Raw genomic sequence first — 20,898 nt, 5'->3', positions numbered from 1 at the left:
AATCGATATTACAATTTATTTGACTTATCATATGATTTCAACTTGTTAGTTAAATAGTAATTTTAATATAAACAATAAACAACAAGAAGTAACTACTATTTTGAGACTGAAAATGGCGATGAATATGAGGAAAATATGCAAGATATTTCTCACAAGTGACACAAAATTTAATTAAGAAGCTTCAACATGTAGGTTTGGCTGGCTCCTGGTAACACATGAGAAGAATTCTTTCCTTCATTTCTAAGTCTAGGCCATAGTTGGTTTTATTGTTTTGTAATGTTGTTGTAAAATTTGTGTATTTAAAATTGTAATGTACGAGATTCTTCTCATTACGGTAATTTACTATAACTCTTATTGTGAACGATTACTACATACATCGAAGTTGGATAATATATCAAATTGTTCGATAATAGCAATCGAATAACAAGTGTAGACCGCTTATTTAAGTCTCCCCCTTTTACTTAATTTTACTAATACAATCTTAATACAATCTTAAAAATAATTTGGTTTTACATCATTATAGGATGCTTCCTATATTATTTAATTATTTATAGGAATCTTTATATTTTTTATTAAGGAGAATTGTGAATAAATATAATAAGTGAATTGTAAGATTGTGATCCTTCCAGCAGTGCTGAATTTTCTTGTCAATTCGGGTTCGAGGAATGTCTAGAAGCTTCCTTTTGTCTCTAGGTATTGAGCATAGGATACAGGTCTGGGTTGGATGGGTACCATCTAGTTCAGACATTGTGTTTGCTCAATTTTTTGATTGGCCAATGATAGGTTTGATTAGATGGTGGGAGGGATTTCTAGATCCTTCCGGTGGATTCAAACCACGTTTTTCGGGGGATTCTTTGCTGTGTGCTCAGAGAGAGAAGTCGTGTAAAGTGATAGCCTACTCTTGCCGTATTAATTTTTCGGGAACAAGGTTGAGTTTAAGATTAAAATTTCTTTTCAAAATTTAAAGTCTCAAGTTTAAATTAATTAATCTATAATAGTCATTTTGGTTACTTGGTGTAGTCTTCAGCAGATGTGTGAGGTACTGTGAAAGTTAGAATTTAATATTGAAATAGAAAATTACTTGATGATATTTTCCTGTTCAATTTGGTTTAATCAGGAATAGGCTACTAAAAAAGAAAATTTATTTAATGTTCTGAGATTCTATATATATTTTAACAAGTTCCTAAATTTAACATTCAAAGCCAAGCGGAATAATTCTGGATAATTCAATAATTTGTAAATTGGAAATTTACAGAAAATAAGTAGTTTGAAATTGATACAATTTTGAGTTTAAAACTGGTTGGACATTGTCTTTGTTCATATAATTAAATATTAATATTACCTTTAATTTGTTTGATTTTTATTTTGAGAAGAAGTCTTATTTTATTATTTGTTTCATTTTATATTGGAAGAAGATTATTTTATTTTGAAGTTTAATGAAGATTTTTATTTTTAGTTTGTGTTGAAAACATTAGCACTGAGAACTTGAAGGACACAATTATTGAATGATTGATTGATTGTTAATTTTAAGACTGGACTTGTGAACTTTTGATGGGTTAAAAAATAAGAAATAATTGAGAATAAATAAATAAAAAAAAAATAGCTTGGCGTTGCTGTATTATTGATTCTTAAATTTTATTTAAAATTACTATTATTTAAACTGAGTTTAATTATTGAATTCCATTGGAATTTTGTGCATTCTTAAAATAAAGGGTTAATTAGTTCAGAACACAATTGATTGCTCTTATACTAAAACAAAAATAGTTGTAATTGGTTTATAGAAGATAAAACCTTACTATAGACACGTTACATAATTGCGCTACTACTCTGCTGTGTATAATTGAGCGGTTCATATGAAGTAGTTTTGAACAGTGATTGGTATTTTGTGTGAACTTTTAAAGGAAGAGAGATTTTAAATTAATTGATAAATTATTTTTAATAAAAAATAATTCTGTTAGGAATAAAACTGTAATATAAAGTGACCTTTATGAACAGTACTGAACTTTGATTAGTGAACGATGTCCGCTGAAAGTGGACCTACTTAGTAAAGACGAACTGTTGTTTGAAGTTAAACTTAGGGGTGTTGATCCTAAAACCGGGTTCTGTGGTAGTGGAATTAAGAAAAAGGTTAAGACAACTTATTAGTTAGAGGTAGTGCCCAATGTTGTACATCTTAAAGGAAAAATCAATACGACAAGAGTAGGCTATCACTTTACACGACTTCTCTCTCTGAGCACACAGCAAAGAATCCCCCAAAAACGTGGTTTGAATCCACCGGAAGGATCTAGAAATCCCTCCCACCATCTAATCAACCTATCATTGGCCAATCAAAATTGAGCAAACACAATGTCTGAACTGGATGGTACCCATCCAACCCAGACCTGTATCCTATGCTCAATACCTAGAGACAAAAGGAAGCTTCTAGGCATTCCTCGAACCCGAATTGACAAGAAATTCAGCACTGCAGGAAGGATCACAATCTTACAATTCACTTACTATATATTAATTCACAATTCTCTTAATAAAAATATAAAGATTCCTATAAATAATTAAATAATATAGGAAGCATCCTATAATCATTGTTTAAAATTAATTTTAAAAAAGTAACATCATGTGTATAGTATTAGAGTTATGGCTGCAAGTGCAATGGCGATGTACACGTTATTTCCATCACATGGTGTGGTCCTTCATAGTATAAATAGTAAAAAGTAACTAAATGTTACACAGTTCTATTTGTTACATATAAGAATTCGATATTTATAAATATCGAGGAATTCATTGTCATGGTGGCTGCTTACTACACTGCAGGCTGGATTTTTCATAATCATAATGTTACGTGTCATGTATATTTGGATCTTATGAGCAGAATGTGTAATACAGTATCTTATCAATTTCTGAAAGATGCTTGCATTCTATCAGTCTGCTGGAAATTATATAAGTTTTTACATTCCTGGAAATTTACATTACGTGTATAATTTTGCCCTGAAGTTTGTTGTGGTAACTGATACAGTTAGATTGAACTAGAATATATACATTGCATACTAGAATACATACTACATTAGAATACATACTAGAATACATACATTACATACTAGAATATATATATTGCAACTAGAATATATATATATATAACTAGCAAGACTCTACATGAAACGTCCTACCGTATCTATTCTTCATTTGTTATTATTTTTTGCATACGTACATATAGTATTTATTGATTGTTATTGTTTTTGTTACTATATATGCATATTTATCGATTGTTATTATTCTTAGTATATTTTTCAAGTTGTTACATACTTTGCTCGTATTTATATCTGCATGTATTCGGTTGCTAGTATACTTATTATTATTTGCTTGTTATAGGTTTGATTTGTAAACATTGGTTTGTCTTTTTATTTCTTGCATACGTACAGATAGTATTTATTAATTGTTTTTGTTTTTGTTACTATATACACATATTTATCGCTGTTATTATTCTTAGTATACTTTTCAGGTTGTTACATACTGCTTGTATTTATACTGCATGCATGCTAGTATTCTGTTACTAGCACATTTAAGTATTTGCATGTTATAGAATTGATTTGTAAACATTGGTTTTGCCGTTGGAATGAAATAAATAAATAAATAAACCTACAATCAGTGGTTTTATAAAACTACTCTCTCAATTAATTGTATTACATCTTAATCCAAATTACAAATAACGCCAACAACACTACTCATTGCCTTATATTCCAAAATCGATTGAAAAAATTAACGTAAAAGGCTAAAATTAACTAACCACTTATGTAGAAAAACTAGTTTACATAATATAAATACAAAACATTATTATTTTAAATTTTACAATACTGAATACAGATGCTCAGCTGTATTTAGCACCTAACCTAACCTAGGAGCTCATTGACAATTCATATTTTTAAATTTCATTTCGTTGCTAGATAATGGCGCTTATAAACAGGGCATGGTAACAAACCACAAACCAGCGGACGTGATTTTCTATATTAATTTATAAATGTAACCTTAAGTCAAATACGATTTCTGTGGTATTTTTTGTATGTTTGTATCATCGCATTTCATAATAATGAAAATTTATTTGCTTTTTCTACGATGGTATATTTTTAGTTGAAATTTCTTTCAGTATTAAGTTTATTTTTCCATTACTCACTTCATAAAAGTATAAAATTTAATTTGGCACTTGTTTTGAGTTTGAAAAGTCAAATTTTATAAATATTTCGAAATTTATAAACATTTATTAATTTATCAATACCGCTAAGATTTTTAAAATTAAGTATGATTGTTCCAATCTTCCTGACAAGGTAAATGAAATTATATTAGAAAGACGTACATTTCAAATTCGTCAATTCACGTTAATGTTATTTGATTTACCCGAGGATCCCCAGAAATAATACAGTAATGATCAGACTAATGCAAATGATTTTCAAGTATTAAAGAGAACAAATAATCATGTTATATATTACCGTAGAAACATCTCTTGATGTAATATTATTCCATCTAAAGTTCAAATTATTTTTAGTTTATTTTCAAAGCGTAAGTGGACTAAATCTAAACCATATTACTTCAAAAGGACACTGACTCTAGCCGTGAGTGACATTACCTTCATTTGTGAGATAAATCTTTCCTCTGATATTTCCAATAGAGAATGTGTGGAGGACACCAATAACTATAATTTATATAGGCGTAGCAGGAATAAAATTTCTATTTCTAAATCATCTGGTGGTGGTATGCTGTTTGCGGCCAGCAAACATCCCTAGTAACCTTACGTATTCGTCGTCAATATTGAAAGGTTTATTTGTTTAGTTAAAAATAACTGGCCAAACTGAGGCTACTCTCGGCTGTGTCTATATCCCCTCTGGGAGTCCACTCTTGACATGGAAATTACTACGAAAAAGCATTTGAAGTGCTCTCTGGTGCTGGAAAGCCTAATCATGTTCTTCTTGCTGGACACTTCAACCTACCTAACTTTGACATTACCTCTATCATTTGAATCGTCATTTGAAAGCCTAGTGTCGGATACTGTGCCGAATGTTACTTCTGTCGGGGACGATGGAGTGGTCTTCAACAGCAGACTGAATTTCGGTGAGCAGATGAATACAGGCCTTGTAATAAGGCCAACAAGATGTTGGGTTTCATCGCTCGATCCACTAAAGGAATCAACAATCCCACGGTGTTGCGTGCCCTGTACTATCCGTTGGAGCAAAAAGGCTGAGCATGCCTCCCTTGTTTGGTCTCCGCACACCACAGATGACATCAACAGGCTTGATGATGTCCAAAGAAAGTTACTGCGGCTGATTGGTGTAAGGGTGGGTTTCGGGTTCTTCAAGGTACCCACTGATGCTGTTGCGGTTGGCCTAAAGCTCCTCTACGCTTGAGGCGTGACGTTGAGGACATACTATTACTTTTCAAGGTATTAATTGGCCATATCCACTGTCTGGATCTCTTACCTGAAGTTGACTTCAGGATTCCCTCCGGTACACGATCTCAGGATTCGTTTTGACGTCGATCCAGGACCACTGCATATGACTTCCACTGTGCTATGGCGAGGCTTCTCTGTCTCGGCAACCTTGTCTCTGGCGGTGTGGACATTTTTAGAGGGAGGTCAATGGAGTTATTGTCTTGATGGTGGCCTGAGGCACACTGTTTAACAACAGCTATTATCTCTCATACTTTACTTTCTGGTAATAGCACACTCGCGCGCGACACACACACACACACACACACACACACACACACACACACACACACACACACACACACACACACACACACACACACACACACACTTGTTAGAAACTTTCCCAAACATAGTTAGGTAACATAGTAGTTATCGTGTATTAGTATTTTATTACATTATTGCTTTGTTCTGATTGTCATATTTTATATGGTTAATGTATACTATAGTTACTGTTTCTGAATATAGTTATTGTTATAAAATATTATTACTGTTACAGTAATTATTGTTATTTATTGCATTATCACATTGTTTTGTTGCATTGTTAATGGTATATGTATTATTTACTGGCAGTTTACTTTTTTGTATATTGCTGTTGGCTGATTTTGTTGCTGATTAATTTTTACTTATTATTTGATGTTAGCTTGTACTGATAACCAATTATTGATTTTTTGTTTATGTTTTTATTACCTATCTATGTTGTATTCAAGGCCGGTTTAAGGGGTAATCAAAGTACGCGATAGCGAAGGGCGCCAAGCAAGAGGGGGTGCCTGAGCGCTCTCCAATGTTCAGCATTAAAGAAGAACACTAGACTAGAAATTGTAGGAGTAAAGAGTTAAGCAAAATCGTATATAAGTCAAAATCGAATCATATCTTATGTTATTGCATTTTTACAATTTTACATTGCATTGAAAATGTTAGTAAATCATTTTGTAAATGGTTTTCACACAAGCCAACATTAAAGCACTCACACATGCACCCAAACCTACACTTCCACACATTCACTCAAGCACACTCTCACTGACCCCAGATCCTATGCCTCTCATAAATCCCAGCGGCATATTATGAACTCATCGACAGAGTAGAACGCTCTAGACACCAATAGGCGTTTATACGAGTTTTGAATTGGTTTTTATTGTTGGAATTCTTTATACTTTCCGGCAGCTTATTGATCAATCTGACACCAACTTGTTGTGGCAGATACTGCGTACGCGTCAGCCTGTGATGTTTGGCACGATAGTTGTCCCTGCCTCTTGTCTAATATCGATGAATGTCCTCATCACGGATCATAGTGCATTTTGATTTACAATACATGATCACGTCGTGTATGTAGTGGCAGGGCAATCTCAGAAATTCAAGCTCCCTAAAATATTCCCTGCATGACTCACTGTAATTTAACTTTCCGATTATTCTGACAGCCTTTTTGGAGTCTAAAGACTCGCTCAAATTTGTTTTTGGCACAGCCTCCCCAAAGTCTCACCCCATAAGTGTGGGTTAATTAGGCCATAGTAGGCCATTTTTAGAACTTTAGGGGAACATAGCTTTGCTAGGTGAAGTAAGATAGAACCCTTACAATATTTCTCTTTACCTGCAAAGTCTTTTCAAATGTGATATAATCTGTTGCCGGAGACCAAGGATATTCTGATTAGCAAAATTTAACCAAGATTTTAACCAGTCATGAGAAATCTTCTACCCCTATACACAATTGTCAATCTTGGCGTGAACTATCCATGCGATTACGTTCGGATAGAACGATCGACAAAGAGCATGAGAGAACCATTCATACCGAAACAAAACATTGGAACCAAGTGGTGAAACTTTTACTTTGTGTTGTCCAATTTTTAGGATCTCAGGGGTTGGCTTTTCGAGGAACGAAAGAGTCTCTTTACAAGCGTAACAATAGAACTTTTTGAAACTTTTAGAGTATATTTCCAAATGTTATGTTGTCATGGCTGAGCATGTAAGAAGAATTACCTCCAAAGATACACGTGCTCACTATTTGAGCAAACTAGTACAAAATTAGTTTATTTATCTCTTGTCCATAAGGATCCAAGACCGAATTAATTGACCTAAAACAAGCAACATATCATGCTATAATAATATAGACTGTACTATCTACATTAGCCATAAAGAACAAATCACATTGGTGGGGAGATTCGTTCCATGTTTTAAAAAGTGAGGAAGTGTCAATAAAAGAACATGTTTAGGTTTTCTGAACATCAAAGATGTGAATACAACATATCAATACAACAGGTGAAGGTCTCACAGAAATCTTACTCAGTAGTTAGTTACACGGAACATCCCATTAAAAAATGAGGGGCCAGGTATATGACAATGGCTCCAACGTGGGAGAGAAAGCATGCTGGAGAACAGGAAATAGTACTTGATTTGAATTCCAGGGCATTTTTCGTGCCATGTGGTAGCCATTCAACGAGTATAGTGGTTAACGGTGCTGCTCTCTCTCTCTCTTGCCCTATTGCAGTTAATTGTTTTAGTACGATTCAAGAAATATTCAAATTTTATCTAGTTCAAATCACAGGTGGAGTATTTTGATGAAACACATATTCACTCTAACAGTGTATCCCCTTTGCAATTATCGGTGGGAGTGTAGGATTGAAGCCTTAGTACATCTTAGACAACATTGAGGAAATTTACGATGCTTTGTATGAAGCCTCTCAAGACCACAAGCTGGATGCTTTTAGCAGGAACATTGCAGTAGGAGTAATAAGAAAACTTCAAACTTTCAAATTTTTGTGTTGCCTGGTTACGTGACATAATATGTGTTTTTTTTATATAAACATGGTGAGTAAGACCTTACAAAAAGCCGCATTTACTTTGCAAACTTTAATGGACCTTGTGAAAAGTGTTCAGATATTTTTGGAAAATATGAGATCTGATGAAGGTCTCAATAGCATTATAATAGACGCTTCAGAACAGACAGAATAGACGTTCATCCAAGAAAAACAAAGAGGCAATTCTCCTATGAGAATGAGGATGATCCGATTCAGACTGGACTGGCATAATTAAAAGTGAGATTATCTTGGTGGTGCTTGATACAGCAATCAACTCACTTAAACAGAGGTTTGAACTCATGAAGAACTACAGCAAGTGTTTCAATTTTATGTATGACATTAATAATCTTCAAATATGGGATTATAATACATTGAAAGACGCTTGCATACAACTTCACAGTGTTCTAAGTGATAGAAAAGAATATGACATAAACGGAGTTGAACTGTTCAAAGAACTAGACATTTTTGCTCCAATGTTGCACACGGAAGATATCCAAGTACGATCTTGTCGTATATAACAAAATTATTATATTGACACATTTCCTAGTGTTTTTGTTTCTCTAGGAATCCCTCTGCCACTTTCTGTGTCAGTAGCAAGTGGTAAAAGAAGTTTTCTCAGTTTAAACTAATAAATACTTATCTAAAATCCACCATTTGTCAGGAACATTTGAGTAGACTTTCAACAATGGCCATTGACAATGATTTGTTAAACCAAATGGACACTCACTAAGTTCCTAACGAATTTGCCGAAATTTAAGCAAGGAAAATTTCTTTTCAGTGTTAAGTATACGTTTTAATTTTGCATTTATTTTAGGAGTAAATAAATTGTTTAATTTCTTTAAAACTGACGTGTATTTATTTATTTGTTCACACTTAATTAACTTTAACCCTTCACTGCATGATTTTTTTATTTAAGGTGAAAAAAAAATATTACCTTCCTAAATGCATATAATATTATACTAGGAAAAATAATTTAAAAAACAAATCTAACGTTACCCTAATATGTCCTAATTAGGCAATAATTTGGTATGGGTCTCATCAAAAGGGACACTGTGCGCATCCGTGCAAATATATCCAATGTACCTTTGTTGTTGTTATGCTAGTAACATTTTTTTGTTAAAAACATAAAATTGCATTATCTATAGTCATTAAAATGTTTAAAAAAGGATATTTTATGAGATGGATGCTATTTCTACTAATTTCATTAAATAAAAATTATATTTACACTACTTTAGCAAAATCACACAAATAAATACAAATTACATTGTACTGTTCTTGAACACAGTGGCCTACTGGATAATTATTTCATTGTGATACAAATAAAAGCAGTTCTTCTTATTGTGCAAACACAAATTGAACACGTTGCATTTAGTACATTTTAAGAAGAAGTTTTTGCTGAACAATTAGGAAAACTTGCATCTTTGGCGACGTTTCTGTAAATGCGGCCAGTGAGCAACCTGGTCAAGCCGAATGTCCTTTGGTGTGAGCTGGAGCTGCAGGTCCTTTCTTTTTCTTTTCTTGGATCAGCTCTTCTACTTCATTGCGTGGCCGACCTCTTCCTGGCGTAACAGGTTTTCCCTGTTTACAGAGACTTACGCTCAATTCCATGCGAAAGTCACTCAGTTTCATGGTTAGAAAAATTCCCTCTTTGCTTATTGCTTCTTCTGTACAACAACCAGGCGTTTACAATCATTTAGGTCAAAGAAGATGGTGAAATAATCTAAAGTACCATTTTTTTTTGCTTCTGAGGGTATTTTTGCCATCTACCAATCAAAGCTATCGCAGTAGGTCAACCCCCTCCCATATGGTTTTGTTTGTTATATCGAACAATCTTTGGACAATCAATTTGAAACATTTTTCTTTTTGTTGTCTGTCAAACCGCTATGACAGAGGTTTTTTGGATTCTCTCCCACAAAGGTCGATGACAAAATTCACAGTTTTATTGTGTCTCCAGGCAATAGCGGGATATTTCAACGTTCTCTACAGTACAACAACAACATTCCTCAGAGGATCCACGGGCATCTTGTTGAAGGTCTTCTCATCCGTCAAAACTTTACATTTGAGAATCTGTTACGTGCGAAATGTACCTAAACAGTGTACGTTTTTCTTCTCCATCTCTACAAGAAGTGGTAATGATCGTATAGTAATTATCAAAGTAAAAGTTTATGATGACCCCATGGAGGTATGTTATCGTGCTAGTCTCACAACTACATTGGCACTTGGGCCTAGATCTGGTTCTTCTCCCAGCAGTTTCATTTCTTAGAAGAGGGTCATTTTCAAGGCCAGAAATATCTCTGCTTTATAACAAAATCCGGTTGACTCCAGCTAAAACAAATAATTACCCACTTATGAAGGTTTCATTGGTAAGTACTTAGTTTAAGGAAGTGCGGGCCTTAGTTGCGCATATCTGTTCATGCGACAGATAACGGACTCTTTCCATCGGTATGAGTGCACATCATCATTAAAAAATGTAATAATGGTCTTATTTTGTGTAATCGTGTCATGAAGCTACCTGTCCAGGAGGTATCATAATATTATTATCGTTAAGCGGGAGTTGAGAACGGTCTATAAGGCCCAATGTTTAAAATTAAGGTAACTTTATGTACCTTTTTCTCGTCTCAGAACTCATAACAATTAGGAAGTTGAAATTTTTACACAAGGTGTAGGATATAATATTGTATTTATACTAACCTCTAAAATCTTTGTAAAGATAATTGATACAACGAAAGAAAAAAATTTTTATATTTGTGTATATTTTTTATTTTTATATTTAAGATAAAATATTTTTCTAACAATATTTATTTATTGATGAAATTTTATAAAACTAAGCTACATACTTCTAAAAGGATACTTTATAAAGCATGTAAACATTTTATTTGTGTAGCATTTATAGTTTATGAGAAAAAGGTACATATATGATTAAAAACCGGTAATTTTCAAAAACAGCGGAAAACAAAAATCTAAATAATTATAAGTTTATATTACCTTTAGAAGATGCCTCCAGGACAGTTAGATACCATCCATTTCCTCTTCCTCACCTAACAACCTGTCTCCTTTTCTTTATTCTTGCTTCCTTAGTCATTGACACTGCTTTCAGATCTGCTTTCCTCATCCTGACTTCATCGAGGCTCTTCAATGGTGCTTATAACGTGTATTTGCCACAGTCGTTTTATTCCTAACTCCTTTAAACCTTGATCCTTCCAATGTTACCCTTCATGTGAATGTTAGAACAGCAATCATGAACACCTAATACAAGAGTCTCTCTTCCAACAAACCCATTTTTGGGATTCGTTCCACACTACATTGTTGATAGATTCGTTCACGTTCTGTCTGGTTTTTTAAACCGTGAAGACGTTTTTTTTCTTTAGTAGATCTAAATCTTGAAAAATCTTGTATGTAGGTTTTATTGCGTGTCAATACATGCTTGAGGTAGAGAATGTTTTGTGATTCTGTAGGTAATTTCTTCTTCATTTACTTCTGCTAACCTGTATTTGCACCAGGTGTTTAGGAGGCGGAGGGCAAAGTTTGATGCGAAATTTGTTATGTAGTCTTATATTTGAAAAATCATAGAAGCTCAACGAAAAGCCATTTTTATATGTAGGGACTGCAGTAAATTGTTCAGAAAGAATCAAATAATAAAATAAAAAATAAAAGCGAAAAAAAGCAACATTTTTTTACCGCTGATTTTTGCGTTCACACTCCCCCAAAATGCAGATATCTTTTTATTGTTTTCAAACTGACCAACAGACATTGTCTCGGTTATCAGCCCATATTACCGAGAATTTCATTCAAATACTTTCTTGAATTGGTAATGGTAGTACAAGGGACATCATCGTACAAAATACCAATAAACTTCCTAAGGTTTGTTGGCGTAAGGTTGTATGGTTTGTTGGGATCTGTTTGTATACTAAATTTGTGTGATTCTCTACATATTAAGATCTAGCTAAGCCATCAAGTAAAAAAGAAGTTAAAAAACTGGTAGAGGTGTCTCTAATTCAAGTATATCTTGCGGTAGTTCAGTTTGCCACTGAAAATTGGTATTGAGTTCTGAAGGGACGTAACATTATTTTTATCGCCCATTTTATTGCCGGCTTAGCCATAAGGGCATACTAGACTGGCTAACTTTATTTTTCTTTGAAGGGGGCGGTGGTGTATTCTGAGATGGTGTATGATTGTCAATAAAACGCCTACCTCTTTTTCTGGTAAAACCTGTTGCTGCTGTGGAGTGGATGGTGTAGGTTCATTCTCAGATGTCAGATTATTTGTGGAAGTATTGTGGAAGAGGTCGGTAGGTCTACATCTATGATGTCTTTACAAATAGGGGGTTCAGACGTTGCAATACAATAAAGTAAATCATCACTTGTTCTTCTGGCACATAACCTAGTCTACGTGTTCATTATTCAAAGTACACGTTGGGTTCACTCATCGTCACTGTCGTCACTTTTTGTCTAAATCGTCCTCACTGTCCACTGGTATAGAGCCAATGCTTTAATCTAATTCGTAGTAATAATTGTTCATTCCAGTTAAAAATTCAGACATAATGAACACAAACAGAAGCACAATATAAGATTAGGTTGCTGCCAACTCTAGGAACAGACTGAAAAAAAAGTACAGTAAACAAACAACAGGTGTTTACTACTGCAGGTGGATTCACATTGCACAGTGGGTCTCAGGAGGAACATACCGTTTTTACAATGATAAAATATATTATGTCAGTATTCAAGTGTGAATAAATCATTAGTACTAACATTTTTAAGTATATTGAGACGGTAAAACATTTTTATTATTAGACCTTTTAACAAAATTATTAGACGAAATAAATAAACAAATACCAATATTCTACGTAACAGCTGAAACCATAGCAACAAAAGACAAAATAATTCTGTTGTCCGTCACGTAGCGGTTCCTAGCGGAGAAGCTTGGAACTACGTGCTCGCCATGCTTTGGGCTTCTCAAGGAACACTATGCGTTCACTGTGTCCATTAATAGTTTTACATTACAATACAGGGGCAAAATCGGTTTCGGGTCTCATGAGACCCATGATGCGGTGAAGGATGTGTATATTATGTAATTGGTTTATTAATTTTTTAAATGTTACATTCAATAAATAAGGGCAAGCATGTTTAAAACATGCTGATAATTACAGTGAGTCTCTACGATTATTCATATTTCGCACGTTCTGAAGTATTTATAGTTACTCGTATTTGTTAATGTATCGAACCAAGTAAGATAATTCTTACTCCCATATAAGTTTTTTAGGGGGAGGGGCGCCAGAGTGTTGTTCGCTTACACTAGAAACATATCTAGAACTGGCCCTGGTTGTATCGAATCTATTTGGAAATAGCTTTGCCACAAAATGGATTTAAACAATACAATAAAATACACATAAGGTAGATAACACGTATCTGATGGAAATTTCAAACAGGACCATCTTAAAACCTTTTATATAGGCAGAATAATTTTATTGAATACCAGGAATCCACATTACTCTACAAACTATGTATTTGAATAATGAGGTGTTAAAAAGCACGTAAGTGGTAACACCCGCCATTATTTATTTATGTGATTGAATGTTATTAAATTATATTTCAAAAATATCATGTATCTTTCTGATAAGATAAAATGTCTAACAACAAGTTTTTATATTTCATAAGAAAATATAAAATGTATACAGGTTATGTGGTATATATTTCGGAGTAGTCATCAATAATAACTTTTTACCGTCTTCGTTAGCTATTTATAGATGGCATCTATTTACAGTCCATCATCTAATATATATAAACTCACTTATTGGCGAGGATCATAGAATTCAGTATAGGCGTTGGCCTTATTTCCAACAACATAAATACATCGAATATATTTATTTATTTTCATTTTAAATGTGTTAACGGTAAGCTATTATACCTATATTAATGTGACTTAAAACATAAACTTCATCGTTAAAAACAACCAAACTACTGCATATTCACAAGAATGTTCGTATTTTCAGCACGAGAATGTTCCGGGCACCAGCTCTCACAGCCTTCCGATTGTTGTTCACGACGGGGCTTAACTTGCTGGACAAGCGCTGTATTCTTGCAAGTGACTCCGAAAACTCATATAGCCTAGTGTATTGTGTCCTGCAGAAAAGTTCTCGTAGCCTGGTTCCAGATGGAGGTCTAAAAATCTCTGCTGCTATTATAGTTGAGAAGACAATTTTGGAGTTTAGCAGCTTGTGGAGCAAAGAGACATCAGATTTGAAATGTCTTGCTCGCAAGCTATAGAGTCCCATGGCACTTTAAAGCGTCTGTACAGGAACCATAAGCCGAAATTTACCAAAACCTACGTGAAGAATCTAGTCTGAATGGCTTCTAGTCTTCTCTCGTGACTGATAAATTAAGGTAACCTAACCACACTTGGATTCTCAAGAGTCAGGTGGCTCATTAGGCAGAACATTATTTTATGTGCCAAGAGATTCCCTAACCCTCTGGTTGACCTCGTAATGAAACCCAAAAGCCTGTTTGGACCTACATCATATAAAGTCGATATTCGCATCAAAACTGAGATCTTAGTTGAAGATCTCTGCAAGATCCTTAACAGTGGACACCCTCAGAAGAGTGGAATTTCAGAGTTGGCTATCAGGATAATGTTCCTTCTTCAGTTATGAAGAATATTACGGAGCACTACAGGCCTGGATTGACACATTTGTGCGCAATAGGCCACACTTTATAATTATGCTCCCTACCAAACTCCATCCCATCTCTCCCCTATCACACACGCCCACACTAAAAATAAAACCTTATATTCTCCTTTGATCATTAAAACGCGTATTGCTAATGATTTTTTGGATTGAGAGAAACTAATTAGTAGAAAATGATTAGTAGTTAGAAAATATAATTAATAAGTAGTCTTGGATATTAGGTTATTATTAATCCTTACAGTACAAAAATTCGTCCTCAGGACAGCCCAGGGAGTGTTATAGTAGTGTAAACAATTTACCGTCACACAGTAACAGTGACACTTCAAGGTACAAACGATCTGCGATGCAAGGGTAGCTGGATGGGTGTGAATTACATTACTGTATTCTCACCCCACGAGGCGACTCATCTCTTGTGAATTACATTACTGTATTTCGGCTGTCAACGCCTGACGTCTGCCCCATATCAGCTGCACTAGCATTATCTACCTGAATGCTATACATTATTTAAGTAAACTACGTAATTATGCTCTGCAGACAGAGAGCATTCCGTTCACACTTATAACTTCCTTCCTCATCTCGATGCACGTTGCGTTCTTATTTGTTTCAACATTTTAATTTTTGGTCCGTGATCTGCGTCCCCTTCGGCTTGCGCCCGTAGGCCATGACCTAGGTTGGCCTTATGGGTGATCCAGGCTGAGGACTTTTCTATATTATATATCGTACCGTTCCGGTTGCGCCAATTCTGCAGAATCGAAATCGTGCACGTTCATGATTGGACGTGATCTCGGTGTAAAGTTTGGCATTTCAGCGTAGAAGGTTAAATTTGACATTAAGTTAGCTACCACGCCATTTATAAATATGTTTATAAAGCAAGTGTGTTTTTACTGTAAAATTAATAAAGTGTAAAGAATAAAATTATAATAGGTTTAACAAACTTTTTTATTATTAAGCGCGATATTAGAACTTCGTTAATATCTTTTTGCTCTTACATAGGTACCAACGAAGTTAATAAAAGATGATCGATTATTATTAATATCGATAATAATACAATATATCCATTCCCTAATCCCTATAAACAGGCCAATACGATATGAATGAAAGGGTTCCGTTTTAGCGAATGTGATAATTTAGACGTCAGTCTGTTATTAGTCAGTACTATGCTCTAAACTTAAGCTTCAGGCTTTAGTCAGTAGGAGCGTATGGGTAGAGAAAAAGGTATATAGTTTGTTAGCTCAGTTCAGTCTAGTTGTGCACTGAGGCAAGTTCGTCAAATGTTGGAAGAAAGAAATTGGAATTGAAGTTAGTACTTGGGCAAGATGGCGTCAACTATGAATGTAAGTTTTTCAACAGGAATTTTCTTATACTTTCATCGATTACTAAGTAGCCTAACGTAAATGTATGAACACTGATCTTAGCAATAAATATTTAGTTTATCCCGGAGGACATTTTGTCTCCATGCCTTTCACAATTTGGGTTCAATAACAATATTGATGGAATAAACCTTATTACTAAGGTTTCAATGGCTATCTTGCCATAATTGAATCGATAGATATTATAAACAAATAGATTGATACTTTACATAGTAATGTGTTTTATATTTATTTATTGTTAATATGCATGTTTTAATACATTTTTATTAGGCTATATAAGAATTGTATTATTGATTGTGTAAAGGACACTAAGCAGACCTAGCTTAATTAATTAGAACTACTTTAAAATTAAGTAGGCTAAATTATTCAAGAAATCTTTCCTTTCTTATAAGCAATGTAGCCTATTCCCAACTTATGACTAATGCTCATCAACTTCAGCAAAAGCCTAGAAGTATCATACTGTAAGTTAGGATTTCAGTTCATTAGTACTTTAGCTTATTTATAGCCTCTTCCAAATAAATATGAGGGCTTATGTAGTGCAATTCATCAGGATTTTTCCAAGCAAATTGAATACTCTAATGATCTAGTGGAATATGCTTATTTGTCACCTAGCCTATGTAGACATTTACTATAGATGAGCTGCTTTGAAAGCGACCTGTAAAGTGAACAGTGTGGGGGGGGGGGAGTGAGAGAGAGAGAGTGATGTGGAGAGGGAGAAATGCAGACTTACTTCCCCCTCCACATTCCTTACTAACCACTCCTCAGTCGCCACTTTACCACTCATAGGATGTGTTGCATAACAGCTATTTTACAAACCCAGTAATAACAACTGTTAACAATGAACATTTGTTAAAATACTTCTTAATTATACTAACATATTAAACAGATGCAATGGACTATTCTTAACATAAATAATAATATTTGTTAATTCCATAACAACTAGAATAACAAAACATAGCGTGATGCTCCTAAACACTAATGAAGGTAAGCAAAGTACTCGGTTTCAACTTGTGTCTTGTAAAGGAAATAGATCGAGCAGTGAAAGAGGGGTGACAGTAGGCGTGGTCGAACTCCTGCTCCTCCCTCCCCCTATGCGCAAGAAATCTTCATGCAGTTCGCTTTAAAGCGGCTCATCTATAATAATACTATAAGCAACAATGGCTACGTTCAAACAGCTTCAACAAAGGATAGTAACAGGAATTTTGTGATGTCCGAAAACGTCTGACAGGATTGGAATGGGTTAACACATTAATTGATACAACGATGAATACTATCATCTCTAATAATGCAATCCATTAAAAGCCCATAGGCCTATTTATGTTAGGCTCTAATGGTTTTTAATATGCCACTGTGATTAGTGTTGTGTCGAAAATGAAAGCTTCTAAAAGCAAAGATGTGTACGGTATTTCAGCTAACATTGTAAGGTATGTTGTTAATGCAATCTTATTACCACTTGTAATTTGTATTAACTCCTGCCTGCTAGAAGGTGTATTCCCCAGCTCTCAAAAAATCTCAAGAGTTGTCCCAGTTTTTAAAAAAGGGGACAGGTGTCAGGTTAAAAATTACCGTCCAATTTCTCTAGTGCCTGTCTTAGGTAAGATCTTTGAGGCAGTTGTAAAAACTCAGATAAACCGTTTTCTGGAATCCAAACAACTTTTGTCGGGATGCCAGTTTGGTTTCCGCAAAGGAATGTCTACCACAGATGCCCTGGAGCATTTGGTCTCTGAAATTCTCTCTGCTTTTGATGGCGGAAGTCATGCCCAGATTACTGCTTGTGATCTGAGCAGGGCTTTCGATTGTATAGATCACGATATACTTTTGGGTAAGTTGGAGTACTATGGTATCTGTGGTCTCCACCTAAATTTTTTTCAAATCTTACCTGAAAGGCAGAACTCAAGTTTGTTGACGTAGGTGGTAGGAGATCAAATTGTTCCGAGGTCATTTTTGGGGTGCCTCAGGGGTCTGTGCTGGGGCCTCTCCTTTTTATAGTTGTTATTAATGACTTGGAAGCTAATATCATTGCCTCATCAACCATCATGTTTGCAGACGACACTACTTTTTTAAGTGTGCATTCAGATGAAAGCCTCTTAAAATTAAATTTTGACGACACTCTTGAAAGGGCCTGCTCCTGGTTTAGTGCAAACAGCCTTCTTTTAAATAATGATAAAACCCAGAACCTACTTTGTAGCCTTAAAAACACTAACCATAGTTTAATAGAAAATAGTAACGTAAAAATCCTCTGTGTGATATTTGATAATTCATTGTCTTGGGTATCACATGTAGAATTTGTTTGTATTAAATTGTCCAGAGTTATATTTTTGTTAAGATCCCTTATGAGCATTGTTCCAGAGAATTATGTAAGAACAGCTTACTTTGGATTCTTTCAGTCTGTGATAAACTATGGCCTAATTCTATGGGGAAATAGCTGTCATGTTAATAGGATATTAGTGTTACAGAAAAAAGCTTTAAGAATAATGAATAGGGCAACTTTCAAAGAACATTGTAAACCATTATTTATTAAATGTAAGATTTTGACTGTGATAAACTTGTATATTTATGTATGTTTATTGTATATGAAGAAGAATTTTAATTTAGGTTTAGTTGTACATAGATCTGATGTACATAATCACAATACCAGAAATCAACTCCAGTTAGATGTGCCATACAGTAGGTTAAGTAAATGTAAAAATAGCTTTTATATTGTAAGTCTGAAAATATTTAACAAGTTGCACAATGAAAGTAAACTCTTAGATTTTAAACTAATTTAAGTTCAAATGTTACAATTGGTTAAGCTTAAATCCTTTTTATGATTTAAATGAATTTTTTAGCCTTAGATCTGTAAATTTGTAAATTTTATCCTTGTTAACTTTGTGAATTTTTAAATCTTTATAACTTTTTGTAAATGCTTTAAATTTTAATCAAAATACTGTACTGTTTTGTATCTCATCAATCTATATGTTGATGGCCATTGACGTTGTCTATTGCATGTACTTTATGTGTTTTGCTTACAGACAATAAAGGTTTATGACTTATGACTTATAACCTGACGGTTCGCATATTCAAAAAGCAAGCACTGGCTATGGTAAACTAACAAAACCTACTCAATTACATCTGTGTTATAAATTAAACATTCGAAATCATGGCTATAAAATTACACACCCAAAACAATTACTTTGTATTAGAGCTCCATAATAAGACCAATACAGAATTTTCAACCCACTTGTTCAAGAATAAAAGTTATAAAATAAAAGATGGCAGTTTAATAACAACTTTTTCATGATTTCAAAACTACATAAGCCTACTGAAAACTGGTCGCTTATATATTTTGACAAACATTTTATCTTAACAGGATCTCAAGTTTCAATGTTATGAGTTTTAAAAGTTGCAGTTTGGTTGAATAGCGCTAAAAATCAGTTTTGTTATCAACAACAAAATTAGGAGTTTTTGTATATTATGTTCTTTATATCTCAAAACACAGAAATAAACAAGCTAAATTTTAACTGCATAACTATTTTAATGTAGGCCCTAACTCCCTCTATTATAGGTCTACTATTAAGTTTGTAGAATAGGCATATCTACAAAATCCAGTGGTCTTCAAGAATTTCCTAAACAGAAAAAGGCATACATTGAAAAGCTAGTAACTCAATACAGGAGCATACATCTCTTCAAAATTTTAAATGGTTATCACATTCATATTTTACAAAATTGTAATTGTTTTTTAAAGAATAATAGCGATTGCTCTTGTTCATATTCACAACAATTAAATTGATAAAAATGTTAACCTATAAATTTTAACCTCTGTAATGCTCTTAGCCCTCTAATTACTGGTTGTTTTTCCTAAGATGCTAGATATAATTTAAATAATCTTTAACTCTTAAAAGCCACGAAAGAAGAATGCTGTCAGAGCTCTAGCAAACCTTGAACAATGCCAATCTTGCAGAAGGGTTTCAAGACCTCAAGATCATGACATGAGTTGTATCTTTGAACATACAAGAAAGTATTCTATGGACATATTTAGACTACCAAATACATAAATTTGCACTTGTCATGGCTCTACCTTCAACTTAGTATTTCATGGAAAATTCTAATGAGAGAAAACCATCTTATGCCCATTGCAAGCTGTGAAACCATTTGCGTGCATTCATGAAGGACTTCTCTGGAGAAGTTCAGAAGAGACTTAGGGACATGGCTAATAATATCATACTAACTACAGTATTAGCAAATTCCTTAAAGATGGAGAACTTCAACAAACTGATCAAAACTGTAATTTTATAAATTGACAATATTGTAATTCTTGATGAATATGTAATTGAAATATATTGACTTTGACTCTTGCAGCAACATATCCTTATCCCGACTGTATGTGATGTTTATGTAAATTAAGAAATACATTTTTAAAACAAAGTTATTGTGAAAGTTAAAGACTTCTTTATTATTTTATTTGCATAACTTGTCTTTACGATAACTTATCGGATAACAAATCAAAGTTAAATTGCCATTTTGTTTTGATTTTATGGTACTAACATTAACTAGTGCAGTAATATATAAGCTAGTGTGACTACTAGATGTGATGTGACTCGTTAAAAAGAA

At 33.9% G+C, this 20,898-nt stretch overlaps 1 protein-coding gene across 3 annotated transcripts in view; it reads left to right on the top strand.

Moving 5' to 3' along the window:
* Positions 1-16,105: 16,105 nt before the first annotated feature.
* Positions 16,106-20,898, top strand: part of LOC124359220 (serine/arginine repetitive matrix protein 1-like) — a 40,659-nt gene continuing 35,866 nt past the window's right edge. The window contains exon 1 of one of the 3 annotated variants that reach the window (XM_046811785.1): positions 16,106-16,272. In XM_046811785.1, the coding sequence (XP_046667741.1) occupies positions 16,255-16,272 (18 nt within the window). In that variant the 5' untranslated portion in view covers positions 16,106-16,254. The remainder of the gene's footprint in view (positions 16,273-20,898) is intronic. The other 2 variants (XM_046811784.1, XM_046811786.1) reach the window with 2 other exon arrangements.

The sequence above is a fragment of the Homalodisca vitripennis genome, chromosome 4 (assembly GCF_021130785.1).
Source record: "Homalodisca vitripennis isolate AUS2020 chromosome 4, UT_GWSS_2.1, whole genome shotgun sequence".
Lineage (NCBI taxonomy): Eukaryota > Metazoa > Arthropoda > Insecta > Hemiptera > Cicadellidae > Homalodisca > Homalodisca vitripennis.
This window is presented reverse-complemented; position numbering and strand designations above follow the sequence as displayed.